Source organism: Marmota monax, unplaced genomic scaffold (assembly GCF_021218885.2).
Source record: "Marmota monax isolate L192 unplaced genomic scaffold, Marmota_monax_Labrador192_F-V1.1 WCK01_AAM20220418_F8-fsc00116, whole genome shotgun sequence".
NCBI classification, from domain to species: domain Eukaryota; kingdom Metazoa; phylum Chordata; class Mammalia; order Rodentia; family Sciuridae; genus Marmota; species Marmota monax.
This window is the reverse complement of record NW_026695220.1, coordinates 640,294-652,825: the sequence shown is the minus strand read 5'-3', so window position 1 is coordinate 652,825 and position 12,532 is coordinate 640,294. Positions and strand designations below refer to the sequence as shown.

The following is a 12,532-nucleotide window of genomic DNA, read 5'->3' as shown; positions in this document are numbered from 1 at the left end:
ATGTAAAGATGAGTATTTAAATATTGGACCTTTGCTGGGTTTTGAATTCATTTTTGAATAGTAATAACATTTAAAAATGATCATCCCTTATGGGGTTTGATTTAATGTCATGTATTGTTAATGTATAGTAGTAGGTACACTTATTACATTATTATTGTGTAATATAATTAATGTGTAAGAAATCTATGATTACCTCAGTGTTTATATTTGTGCAGGTGGAGTAATAATAAATGGTGAAGGAACAGACACAAATACTCAAGACATTTTGGCAAATAAAGGTAAATAGTAATTTTAAATGGTTATTGAGTAATATAACTTTGTATTTTTTGTCAGACTAAATCTTAGAGGAAAACAATTGTCATATTGAAATTTCAAACTTTATTTAAATGGTATTTAAATAGTAGTTACGATTTCTATAAATATCATATTTGCGTAATTTGCTATTAACACAGTATTTGGTTTGACACTTGATTTTATTTCCTTCTTTTTGGTTAATTTGAGATATTTTGTCACTTAGAATAACATTATTTGAACCAATTTATTGAGTTGGTGCCTGATGAATACATTTTATGATTTGAGTCTTTTGTTCCTTTTTGTTCCTTTGAGTCTTTTGTTCACTTATATTATACAATATGTCATGAAATAGCATTATAAAGTGATCTAGCCTTTTAGTTCTAAAAGATCTATGGTTTATCATAGCAAGCTTCACAGTGACAAAATGGAAATATTATATAAAACAAATTCTGTTTCTAAACCTCTTCTCCAATGTCCTGAACATATATCAGTATAATTTTTTTTCTTTCCTCCTAGGTTTAACATCCATTAAAAAAGACATGACTGACATAAGTCATGGATATGAAGATCTTGGCCTCTTACTCAAGGACAAAATAACTGAACTGAATACTAAACTCTCCAAATTGCAAAAGGCTCAGGAAGAATCAAGTTCAATGATGCAGTGGTTGGAGAAAATGAACAAAACTGCAAAAAAATGGCATCATACCCCAACACCTACAGACACTGAAGCTGTGAAGACTCAGGTTGAACAGAATAAGGTATATTATTCTGAAGCCATGGAATAGAGTGGATTCATGTTTGGAACTGAGCCTTGGGGGTCAGGAGCTTTATTATGTTTTCTAAATCTTAAGTTTAACAGTTTTGCTCAATGGGCCTTTCCCTAGAGACTGATAATAGTCACATTTTCTGCACTTTAGCGTTATAAAGATTGAGTACCTGAATGTGGCTTGGTGGTTAAGTGCCCCTCAGTACAATCCCTAGTACCAAAAAAAAAAAAAAAAAATGAGTATCCTGTTGGGTATTAGTAAATTTTGTCACCTTTAAATAAGTTTAAATCTGGGTTATTAACCAAACAACTGTTGAAAAATATTTAGTTAAGGGCTAAGTATACTAGGGATCTGTTGTGTCTAGTATAGATTTGGGCAGCTAATGTCTCCCTTTCTAGTGGATGGTATTTGCAGCTATCCAGACTGGGGAAATGATTTTCCATGGTGAAAATGATCGCAAAAAATTCTACAGATTATTAATCTATATTTGAACTGGATAATGGGTTTGTCCAAAAAGATGCTTATCCCCCAGTAGATGTTCAAATTCTGGCAGCCTTTATCAAAGCTGATTTTCTTATTAATTATGATCTTACTGATGCCATCTTGCTTTTTTTCCATGGTGGTTTGTTTGAGAATATGAAATTCTTCCTCAGTAATGGGGACGAGAGTCATTATCTCCATGGTTATAGTGTTCCTCTGTGGGATTCCTTTATCCCAGAGTTGAAGACTAGCAGAGAGGAAGAAAGGAAAATAATTAACTGCTGCATCCAGGCCCTCACCCACTTGAGCATTTAACAGTGGATTTTTTCCTCTTTTCGTCATGTTAGAGGGAAAAAAGTTCTATCATAATTGTGTTTTTGTCTTTTGATGTTGGCATACTTTAATGTAGTTACTTTTTTTTCCTTGTTAGTCATTTGAGGCAGAACTAAAGCAAAATGTAAACAAAGTACAGGAGTTGAAAGACAAATTGACGGAATTGTTGGAGGAGAATCCAGATACTCCTGAGGCCCCCAAATGGAAACAGATGTTGACAGATATAGGTATGCTATATAATTTAGAGCAAAGTCCATGAACAGAAGCTCAATCATTTTTTTTAAATTATCATCTTTATCAGAAAACATCCAGTAGTTTCACTTATTTTTGGATTTTCTTTAATGTTTTGGAATCCATTTTTGCATATTTAAAAGTGTCCTTTTATATTTTTTTCTGAGGATTGGCATATAAGTATTTTATGAAGAAAATAGACACATGTGTTAATAAAATGCCATGCATTGAATAACATTGTTTTCATGAATGTTTTTTCTTGTTACTAGTTTTTATAACCTTTATGCTTTATTATCATTTTTATGCTTTATTATATTTTACATGTTCCTTTTGTTCATTTATTTGAAAAAGGTGGGCTCGGATCTCTTCCTAGGGTTAATTCTGGGACTCCTGCAGCCCTGTACTACATGCTCTTCTTCTCTCCCTCAAACAATATCAAAAAGTACTTTGCTACAGAAGGCCGATGATTTTTCATTCTTTACTCACAGTTATCCTCCTACATCCTGTCCCTGTAAAAACTACTGCTTATAGATGCAGAATTTTCTTCACAAGCCTCATGTCTTATCATGATGATGTTGAAAATTGAATGTAAGGGCTGGGGTTGTGGCTCAGTGGCAGAGTGTTTGCCTCGCACATGTGAGGCACTGGGTTTGATCCTCAGCACCACATATAAATGAGTAAACAAAATAAAGATATATATAGAGATATATAGATATACATATATGTATATGTATATATGTATATAAAATTGAATGTAAGACAAGGATAATATTTGTTCCTACATACTATTGTTTAGAGAATTCAATAAGTTAATGTGTGTACAGCTCAGAGGAAAGTACCTGGCACATAGTAAGTGCTATTAAGTTATACCATCAATTATTACAATAAGTACTCTACTTTGACATGTTCCATTATATTTATCTAAGTATTAGCCTTTCTTTAGAATCATATATACTGTGATAGATTTAGAAACCTGTAAATATTTTTTAGCTTGAAAAAAGTTAACCCTAAGAGATCTCAGTTAATAGGTATGTGTAATCCAACTACAGAGACCCCTGTTGCATTGTAGCCAGTTTGCTCCTAATTTACTGCCTTCCCTGGGATATCAGAATTACTTGGGTAGAGTATTATCAAGACATTTTAGAATAGAAGTGGGAGTGTGGAGTGTGTATTTCAAAAACACTTATTGATGTTTTTATTTCTCTACCATTTTTTAATTGCCTTCTTTTGTTGTCAGATTGTGTTTGGAACATACCATGTAGAATTATATAGACAAGGATTCAGGGATTGTGTTCTATTAAAATCAGCCCATTAGTATATTATGGTAAATGAAAAAAATCTCTAAAATCAACTAGTCACATCAATAAATGTTTATGGAGCAACATGTGCAAGGTTAGGTTGGCGGATTCACCTCAGTTGAACTCCCTAGGATCAGTAGACTAGAGCCAGATTGGGAGAAGCCCTGAATGTCAGGGGAAAAAAATCTTCAGATTTTATCATCTGGGTGGTAGGAATTTAAGTATTGAAGGATTTGAACAGGTAGTGGACAGGCAAGTGCCATGTTCAAAAATTAGTATATTGTTATAAGGGAAAGTATTTTAAAACACATGGATTGCAGGTGAGAAGCACTAAGAGTACCATAACAGTAAAAAGATTGATTAGCTGAGCCCTGTGGTTCTTGGGTCCAGTGGAATCCACACTAGGAACAGCACCACCCCTGGGAGCTTGTTTAGAAATGCAGACTATCAGACCCCAAACCTACTGAAGAAACTCTGGAGGTGCCCCCGCCCCCACATCTGTGTTTATTATCCCCCACTACTAGGTGATTCTAATGCAGCTCAAGTTTAAGCAACACTGGTGTTCACAAAATATGTTAAGAACCAAAATGGAGTACCCCACTGGAAATGTAAAGGAGGAATGTAAAGCATTTTTGATCAATAAGTTTGAAGGTCATAAAAGAACATTCTGAATTATTGCTTCCCAGCAACCTGGGAGAGATGGCAGCCTTTGAAAGAAATCTAAAAGTCAGAAATATCCTCCAGTTTTGAGAGGAGTAAGATGAATTTTATGTTTTAATGTTGAGTTTAAAGGGTTGGTGAGATTTTCTGTTGGAACTTTCCAGCAGCTGGTTATTAATGAGTGATCTGAATAGGAGAGAATGATTGGTGATAGATGCACATTTGGCAGCCACTTGCCTAGAAAGGATACTTGAAGATTTGATGCTTCAAAAAAGAAAATTAATGTTTATTGTTCTAGTAGTTGAATAAACAGATTGAATGATTTCTCGAAGAATGAAAGCTCTCAGGATCCTGTTGGCTTTAAGGAATATTCCACATTCCATAATATCTTCTAAAATGAGATTCAGTTCTTTTTATTATACTTTCATTGATATGCAGCCACCAGGTCCATAAAATCTGTGTCACTGAATGCACTTAATTTTTTTTAGGTTACACCTTCAATTAGCTAAATAAGGAGAATTATAAGAAAGGAACTATGCCCAATTTATATTTTGAAAAATATCAAACAGTTTTCTTATAATTGTATTAAATATATAAAAACCAATACCAGTTCATCCTTTTTCTTTTAGATTCTAAGTGGCAAGAACTCAACCAATTAACAGTTGATAGACAACAAAAATTGGAAGAATCCTCCAATAATCTAACCCAATTCCAGACTTTAGAGGCTCACTTAAAACAGTGGCTTGTGGAGAAAGAACTGATGGTCAGTGTTCTTGGGCCCTTGTCAATTGACCCAAATATGCTGAACACACAAAAGCAGCAGGTGCAGGTGAGTATTACCTAATATCCTAGCTCAGGCATAGCACCTTGACTTAACAAGACAAATGCTTTCATTATAAACATGTTAGCTTTGGGCAATATGTGCTTTAACGTGTCTTTGTAATATTTCAGATGCTCCTGAGACACCATCCTAAGATTGGTGGGAACTCCCCCCAAAGCTATGATTTTTAGAGAATGGCAGCTATAAGGCATCCCATCATATGTTCCCTGGGCCCATGAGTGGACCAAGTCCCCTGATTATTTCAGTCATATTGTGGTTGGTGCAGACCCTGTTAAAAAAGGCCTTCCCTGAAGTATTAATGTGCTTCTTTAATATTTTTATGAGAAGCTAGTTATAATTTTATTGTTTAGAAATTACTCCTTTGAGGTTTTATTCATTTTGATTGTGGTAGCAGATAATGAAACTTGTAAAACTCATGCAGAACGGTCCTGAGGGGGAGAGAGACAGAATAAGAAGGGGACAGGGAGTCAGGGAAGCAGAGAGGGAACTTGAAGCCTGTGTGTTGGGCTAGTCTAATTACAAAGTAGAAAAATCCACAAGCAGGGGTGGGGAATCTACAAAGTCAGACATAAATAGCAGAAGCTCCATTGTGATTCCAGTTAGATTTCTTCAGCTGTGATCAGTGGCTTGAGAAATGGGAGGTGATTACATGAGCTGAAAATACTAATAAGTCTTGGTAGTTTGGAGTCACATGATCTAGTTCATATCTGTTCATAATCAAACATAAAACAAAAGATAAAAATGAATATCAGGGGGAAATATTTGTTTCTAGTCAGTCTCCCAGAGATGGATAAATAGAGACTAATATACAATGAAAGGTAGGTAAATATACTAAAAGAAAGAAATTCTGGGGTCATTCATTTTATAATGACAGTCATGTTGAACCTATGTCTCCTGAGCAATTTGATTTTCTAACATTATTATAATAGACTGTAAATAATAAATCTTTAGTTTAAAAAAACTTATAAATTGTAAATCAGTGCATCATGAGCATGACACACAATTATAATTGCACATGTTCTCTAATGTGGAATGCTATTGAATATTTCATAAATTAGGCAAAGAGAAAAACATGAATAGGAAAAGATGAATGTGGTGGTCATGTGACATGAACTCGTTCTTGGCAGTGTTTCTTTTTGTGTATGAAAACTTGAACATGTACTTTTTTGTTCATTTTTGCCCAGGCTACCAAAAGTATTTATGTTATTCTTCCCCTTTGGGAGATGTGATGATTTTAGATGAAGCTATCTCTTTGAATTACCATGACTGTAGGAATTAGTATAAGATAACTGCACTGCCCTTCAAATAAAAGCTAGGAAAGCAATAACTAGGAAACAAACAAAAACTAGATGAATTGGTACCATATCTTCTTCTTTGAATGTTCAAAACTCTGTCTTCTATAATCAATTATACAGTAGTTTGTATTTATTTACCCTTCTTTACCTTAGATTCTGCTGCAAGAATTCGATACCCGGAAGCCTCAGTATGAACAGCTAACAGCATCTGGTCAAGGCATTCTGAGCAGACCTGGAGAAGACCCTTCTTTACATGGGATTGTGAAAGAGCAGTTGGCAGCTGTGACCCAAAAGTGGGATGGCTTGACAGGACAATTGAGTGACAGATGTGACTGGATTGACCAGGCCATTGTCAAAAGCACTCAGTATCAGGGCCTGCTAAGAAGCCTTTCTGATAAGCTGAGTGAGCTGGATGACAGACTCACCAGCAGTGTGGTGGTGAACACACTTCCTGATGCCATGAACCAGCAGCTGGAAACAGCTCAAAACCTGAAGCAGGAAATAAAGCAAGAAACAAAGCAGATAAAATTTGCTCAGGCACTCTGTGAGGACCTGTCAGCCCTGGTTAAAGAAGAGTACTTGAAAGCAGAACTCAGTAGGCAACTGGAAGGCATCTTAAAATCATTTAAGGATATTGAACAAAAAGCAGGTTTGTCTGTCTTCTCTTATGATACATGTATTTCCTGGACAGAAATGGATATCAGATATTGCTGTTTCCAAGCTATTGCCAATGATCCAGGACCCTAAAGAGCCCCTGCCTCATTGAGCATGAGTGAAGGGGTGGTTGAGCATAGGAGTGCAGAGAACAGTTTAAGGGTCAGGCAATTCCATTCCCATCAAAAAAATTAGCAAAACTCACTTAATGAAGGCTCATTGATCTGTGGTATCCCAAATTGGTTTTTAAAAGATGTAAACATTTTTGCTGTGTGACATTGTCTTATTTCACCCGGGGGAAAAAATAGATGAATGTTTTTCAAAAGGGTTTGTGTCATTTTCTTATGTACTATTACTTTTTCTGATTCTGCCACAGAAAACTTTTCTAGAGAAATTTCTCTTATTTCCCTGTTCTCCTCTCTCACCTACTGCAGCACTAATTCTGTGGCAGCTGTGCCAGTATTTGTCAGACCCCATAGTGTGCTGTTGGAGTTCAGGAGGGTCTTTCCAAGGAAGGACAAACTTTTTTGCTATGTTTATTTTTGTTGGAAAAATAGTACTATACCTTGCACTTGGTAAATACTCAATTTATGTTTTTTAATTATTGGATGTGTTTATTGATTACAGCAATCATTTCACATTAAACTTTATTCAATATGGAGACAGCATAATGTAACCCATAGAGACCACATGAGTTTATATCCTGACTTAACCACTTCAGAGCTGGAAAATCTTGGGCAAATAATTAAACCTCCACAATATGTAAAAGCCATAGATATGAAACAGTCATTGCAAAGAAGTGTTTTATTATTAACATAATCTAGACCTTGGAAGTTATCTCCTCCCTATTCTGGAATGGAGATGATACTGGCAAAGCAGACCGTATGCATTGTGACCACACCATGTAGCTTGATGCATTTGTACTTCCCAAATCAAGGCTTTTCTCCTCTTATCTGCCTTCTGCTTCTTGCCAATTGTCCTTTTTCTTATTGTTGTATTTACTTCTTACTTCTTCTTTCCCTCTGTCAGTAAGTTCACTTGTAATTCTTGTAGTCAGTGCTAGAAGTCCTTGCTTTTAGACAACTCTGCATATTAATTTGAAGATTTTTTTACTGACTTTTCATAGATGGACACTTTGATGTAAAATAAACATGTCTGTGATTTTGCTTTCAGATAATCATGTCCAGCACCTACAGTCAGCCTGTGCAAGCTCTCATCAATTTCAGCAAATGTCTAGAGATTTTCAGATTTGGCTGGATACAAAGAAAGAAGAGCAAAACAAGTCTCATCCAATATCAGCCAAACATGATGTCTTGGAGACATTAATTAAAGTTCAGAAAGACTTCAGTAAAACTTTGACTGCTCAGTCTAATATCTATGAAAAAACCATTGCAGAAGGTGAAAATTTGTTATTAAAAACACACGGGTCTGAAAAGGCAGCCTTACAGTTACAGCTTAACACTATTAAAACTGATTGGGATGGATTTAATAAGCAGGTGAAAGAAAGAGAAGACAAGTTAAAAGATTCATTGGAAAAAGCCCTCAAGTACAAAGAGCACGTAGAAACTCTCCGGCCATGGATAGATAAATGTCAAAACAAGCTGGAGGAAGTAAAATTTTGCTTGGATCCTGCTGAAACAGAGAATTCTATTGCCAAATTAAAGTCTCTACAGAAGGAAATGGACCAACACTTTGGTATGGTGGAATTACTGAACAACACAGCCAATAGTTTGCTCAGTGTTTGTGAGGTAGATAAAGAGGTTGTTACAGATGAGAATAAATCACTGATCCAGAAGGTGGACATGGTCACTGAACAACTTCACAGTAAGAAATTCTCCCTGGAGAACATGGCCCAGAAGTTTAAGGAATTTCAAGAAGCTTCCAAAGAAGCTAAAAGGCAGCTTCAGTCTGCAAAGGAGCAGCTGGATGTCCATGACTCCCTGGGACCCCAGGCTCACAGTAACAAATATCTGACCATGTTGCAGACCCAGCAGAAATCACTTCAGACTTTGAAGCATCAGGTGGATGTGGCCAAAAGGCTTGCACAGGACCTTGTGGTAGAAGCCTCAGACTCAAAGGGAGTCTCTGATGTTTTATTACAAGTAGAAACCTTAGCTCAAGAGCATAGTACACTAAGTCAGCAGGTTGATGAGAAGTGTTCATTCTTGGAAACCAAGCTTCAGGGCATTGGGCATTTCCAGAACACCATCCGAGAGATGTTTTCCCAGTTTGCAGAATTTGATGATGAACTGGATGGCATGGCTCCAGTGGGGAGAGATGTGGAAACATTGCAAAAGCAAAAGGAGGGCATAAAATCCTTTCTGAAGAAACTAGAAGCCCTCATAGCAAACAATGACAATGCCAATAAAACCTGCAAGATGATGCTAGCCACAGAAGAAACTTCTCCTGACCTTGTTGGAGTCAAAAGGGACTTGGAGGCCTTAAGCAAACGGTGCAACAAGTTACTGGACCGAGCTCAAGCCAGAGAAGAGCAGGTTGAAGGGACAATTGAGCGTCTCGAAGAATTCTACAGCAAATTGAACAACTTTTCTACTTTGCTTCAGAAGGCTGAAGAACATGAAGAGTCACAAGGTCCCGTTGGTATGGAAACAGAGACAATTAATCAGCAACTTAATGTATTCAAGGTAGGGAGTTCTTCATTCTTACTGTATGTTTTTATTATTAAGATAAATTTATAATTGGCATAGAAAGGTGATTACATATTATTTAGAATCTTCAAGAATGACTATAATACAGTGTTTGAGCATATGTCAGGATAATATTCAGATGCATGGGGCAGTTCCAAGCTTACTGGGGATTTGGACATGGGGGTCAGAGGTGCCAGAGAAAGTTCTAAACAAGCCAGAAACTGATGTGGAGTCCATTTCTGATGTCATTCACAACTGACATTTGTAGTTACCAGAGCTGCATTTTGAACTCTGCTACATTTTTCTTCAGTGGTGAATTATAGTCTTTTCCTTTTCTTTTCTCTTGTCATTCTTCTTAATTTCTTCTGCAAACTTTTTTCCCTCTTAAAGTTCATATTTTTAACAGGCAATTTGGCATTTCGTGTTGTAATCCTGGTTTCATAAAACAAAGATCTTGGGGATTCGTGCCTCAGAGGATTAGGTGTGAATTATTTTCATTGGACTCTATATAAGCTCCTCAGACCAAGAAATGCCTACCACTTGACCAGTGATCCTTAATGAATAGAACATTAGATTAAAATAGTGGCCCAGTTTCAGTGTCATTGAATTTGGCCTCATTTGTTACAGATCAGAAGTCATATATTGCTTTCTGTGTCCTATATATTAATAATTTGCTACAGGGGTATGATATAAACCTTCACAGTTGTCATGGGTCCTGGTTCTGATCTTGAGATGTGTTTTACTTTCTGGTGAGGACTGGTAAATATGTATTGCATCATTAGCACAGAGAATAAACTAAGACCAACTAAAACCAGGATTTTCAAAACTACAGATTGGGCTGAAGTATAGCTCAGTGCTAGAGCATGTGTTTTTAGCATGCCTGAGACCCTGGGATCAACCTCCAGTATCATAAAAAAAAAAAAAAAACACAAATTGTTTCCCATGGGAAATGAGGGTGAATCAAGTGGACTTCCAAATTCTATGTTGTTATCTAACGTATTGTTTTCTTTGCTTATCTTTAATAACATTTGATTACTGAATTTTGAAAAATAACTTCAGTATAACTTTTTATTATTACTATTTGCCATTATTAAATGGCTTGAAGCCTAATTCCTCCAAGGCTTAAAAATCTGTGATTCTGTTTTTAGATCTTGATTCTTGAAGGTGAAGGAATTTCCCTTATTGTTGACTTGACTTCTTTCATTACACTGTCAAGTTTTCATGTTTCTTTGCAAAACAAAGATTCCATATGAGAGAATTTGCTATTAGAAAAACAGTTTTATGGCTTCTTTAAAGACAGAAGACATGGCTCTTCTGACAGAAAGCTTTAGAATTTTCTGTAGAATCATGATAAAACTTTAAAATTCCTATTGAAACTTAACCATGTTCAGTGCCTTTGTGAGACATCATTGTGACTTACTCTGAGTTTTCCGGGAATTTGTGTAGAGAAAAAGAGTACCCTGGGGTGGTGGTATGGCTCAGTGATAGAGCCCTTGCCTAGCATGTGGAAACCCTGGGATCAGTCCCAGTAGTGCAAAAACAAAAGAAAGAGTAGGTCTTCCTTTCTCTTCCTTGTGTTCATGAACTGTAAGAAAGTAGGCAAAAGTAATAATATTTGGTGCTGCTACTGGTGGCTGTCTCCCTGTGTGTGTTTGTGTCATGTAGAGAACTGAAAGTAGGAAAAGCAAGAGAGAGGAGTTTTCTCACCATTGCACTGAAAGTGTTTTGCAAACTAAAGCAGCACCAAATAAGCTCATTAACATTAATAGCGAGAGAGATTGTCTTGGTTGTTTGTGAAGAAAAATAATGGTTATATCTCCTAAAATCAACCATTTAGCATGTTGTGCTCGTTTGTTTTCTGATTATTTTGGAAGGAGTTGGTTTATTGAAATTCAGTAATAAAGAATATCATAGATTTAGTGTCTTGAAACTCAGTGACTTTAAAAAAAAGGAGGGATTCAAGGGATAGATCATTTGCATATAGTACATTATAGTGCCATAGGTAAGAAACAAAAATAAAAAGAATACGATTATGGTAAAGAAAGATGATAGCCTATACAACCAATAACTCCATTTGTGTGTGTGTGTGTGTGTGTATGTTTATTTTAAAAACTAACTACAGAAATTAACATTTATCATAGGCTAATTGTATGTCAGGCACCACCCTAAACTCTTCATATTTAACGCTGCTGTCATGTTCCCCTCTCACTTATAAAGAACCTAAGGTCTAGGATCTTAGGTGACTTGTCCAAGGTCACACAAGTAGTAAGTGTCAGCGTCTGTGATGCTTTGTGTGGACTTTATTCATCATTTTCACATCTTATATTTTTCTCTGGGGAATTTTCACATCATCTTTGCTTGTAATCTAATTTAGGCACTTAGTAGCCAGCCATTGTTCATTTTAATCCGAAACACCAGGAACACCTACTTAAGGAAACTGTCTATCAAATTAGCTTCTATAAGAAACACAAGGTAAATGTGTGTGAAGCTGATGTTCTCTATGTATCTTGATGACGGTGGTGGTAGTGGTTGTGATTGTGGTGTTCCCACTACTACTGTGACTGAGACAGAACCAGACAGTCCATTGTCTTAGTGGTTCTATCTTTCTTAATTAAAGTGGCAAATTATCTCATTTACTATTCAATCTTGATTGAGTTTCTTTGGGTCTTTAGTTTCAACATAGTTTTTTAGAAAGTTTTTTGATTTGTTGAGTGGAATGCTTTGTACTAAGTAAAAAGCTAGGTATTATAATTTCTGATAAGGAAACAGAAAAGCACCAAAGGACTAGGCCAGTTTTCATTATTGACTTTTTAAAATATAGTCCAGTTTGGCATTAGTTCATCAGGTAGCTTTAATTTTTAAGCTACTGTCATGGATAACATTCTCTAACAGTTTTTCTTAATGCAAAATAAACTGCCTTCAAAGCAGGACTGGAACTTAATAGTCATTATTCTGTTACTTACAGAGGATGCCTCACTCCTATTCAGTGGGAGCAAAATACATTATTTTTAACCAGGAAGACAAATTTCCC

The 12,532-nt window shown here is 36.0% G+C and overlaps 1 protein-coding gene across 23 annotated transcripts in view; it reads left to right on the top strand.

Annotated features, from left to right (window-relative positions):
• Positions 1 to 12,532, top strand: part of Dst (dystonin) — a 451,671-nt gene that overhangs the window by 351,054 nt on the left and 88,085 nt on the right. For all 23 annotated transcript variants that reach the window (XM_058575217.1, XM_046432573.2, XM_058575215.1 and 20 more), the window contains 6 exons: positions 216 to 278; positions 811 to 1,052; positions 1,972 to 2,101; positions 4,693 to 4,892; positions 6,353 to 6,848; positions 8,027 to 9,498. In XM_058575217.1, coding sequence (XP_058431200.1) covers positions 216 to 278; positions 811 to 1,052; positions 1,972 to 2,101; positions 4,693 to 4,892; positions 6,353 to 6,848; positions 8,027 to 9,498 — 2,603 coding nt within the window. The remainder of the gene's footprint in view (positions 1 to 215; positions 279 to 810; positions 1,053 to 1,971; positions 2,102 to 4,692; positions 4,893 to 6,352; positions 6,849 to 8,026; positions 9,499 to 12,532) is intronic.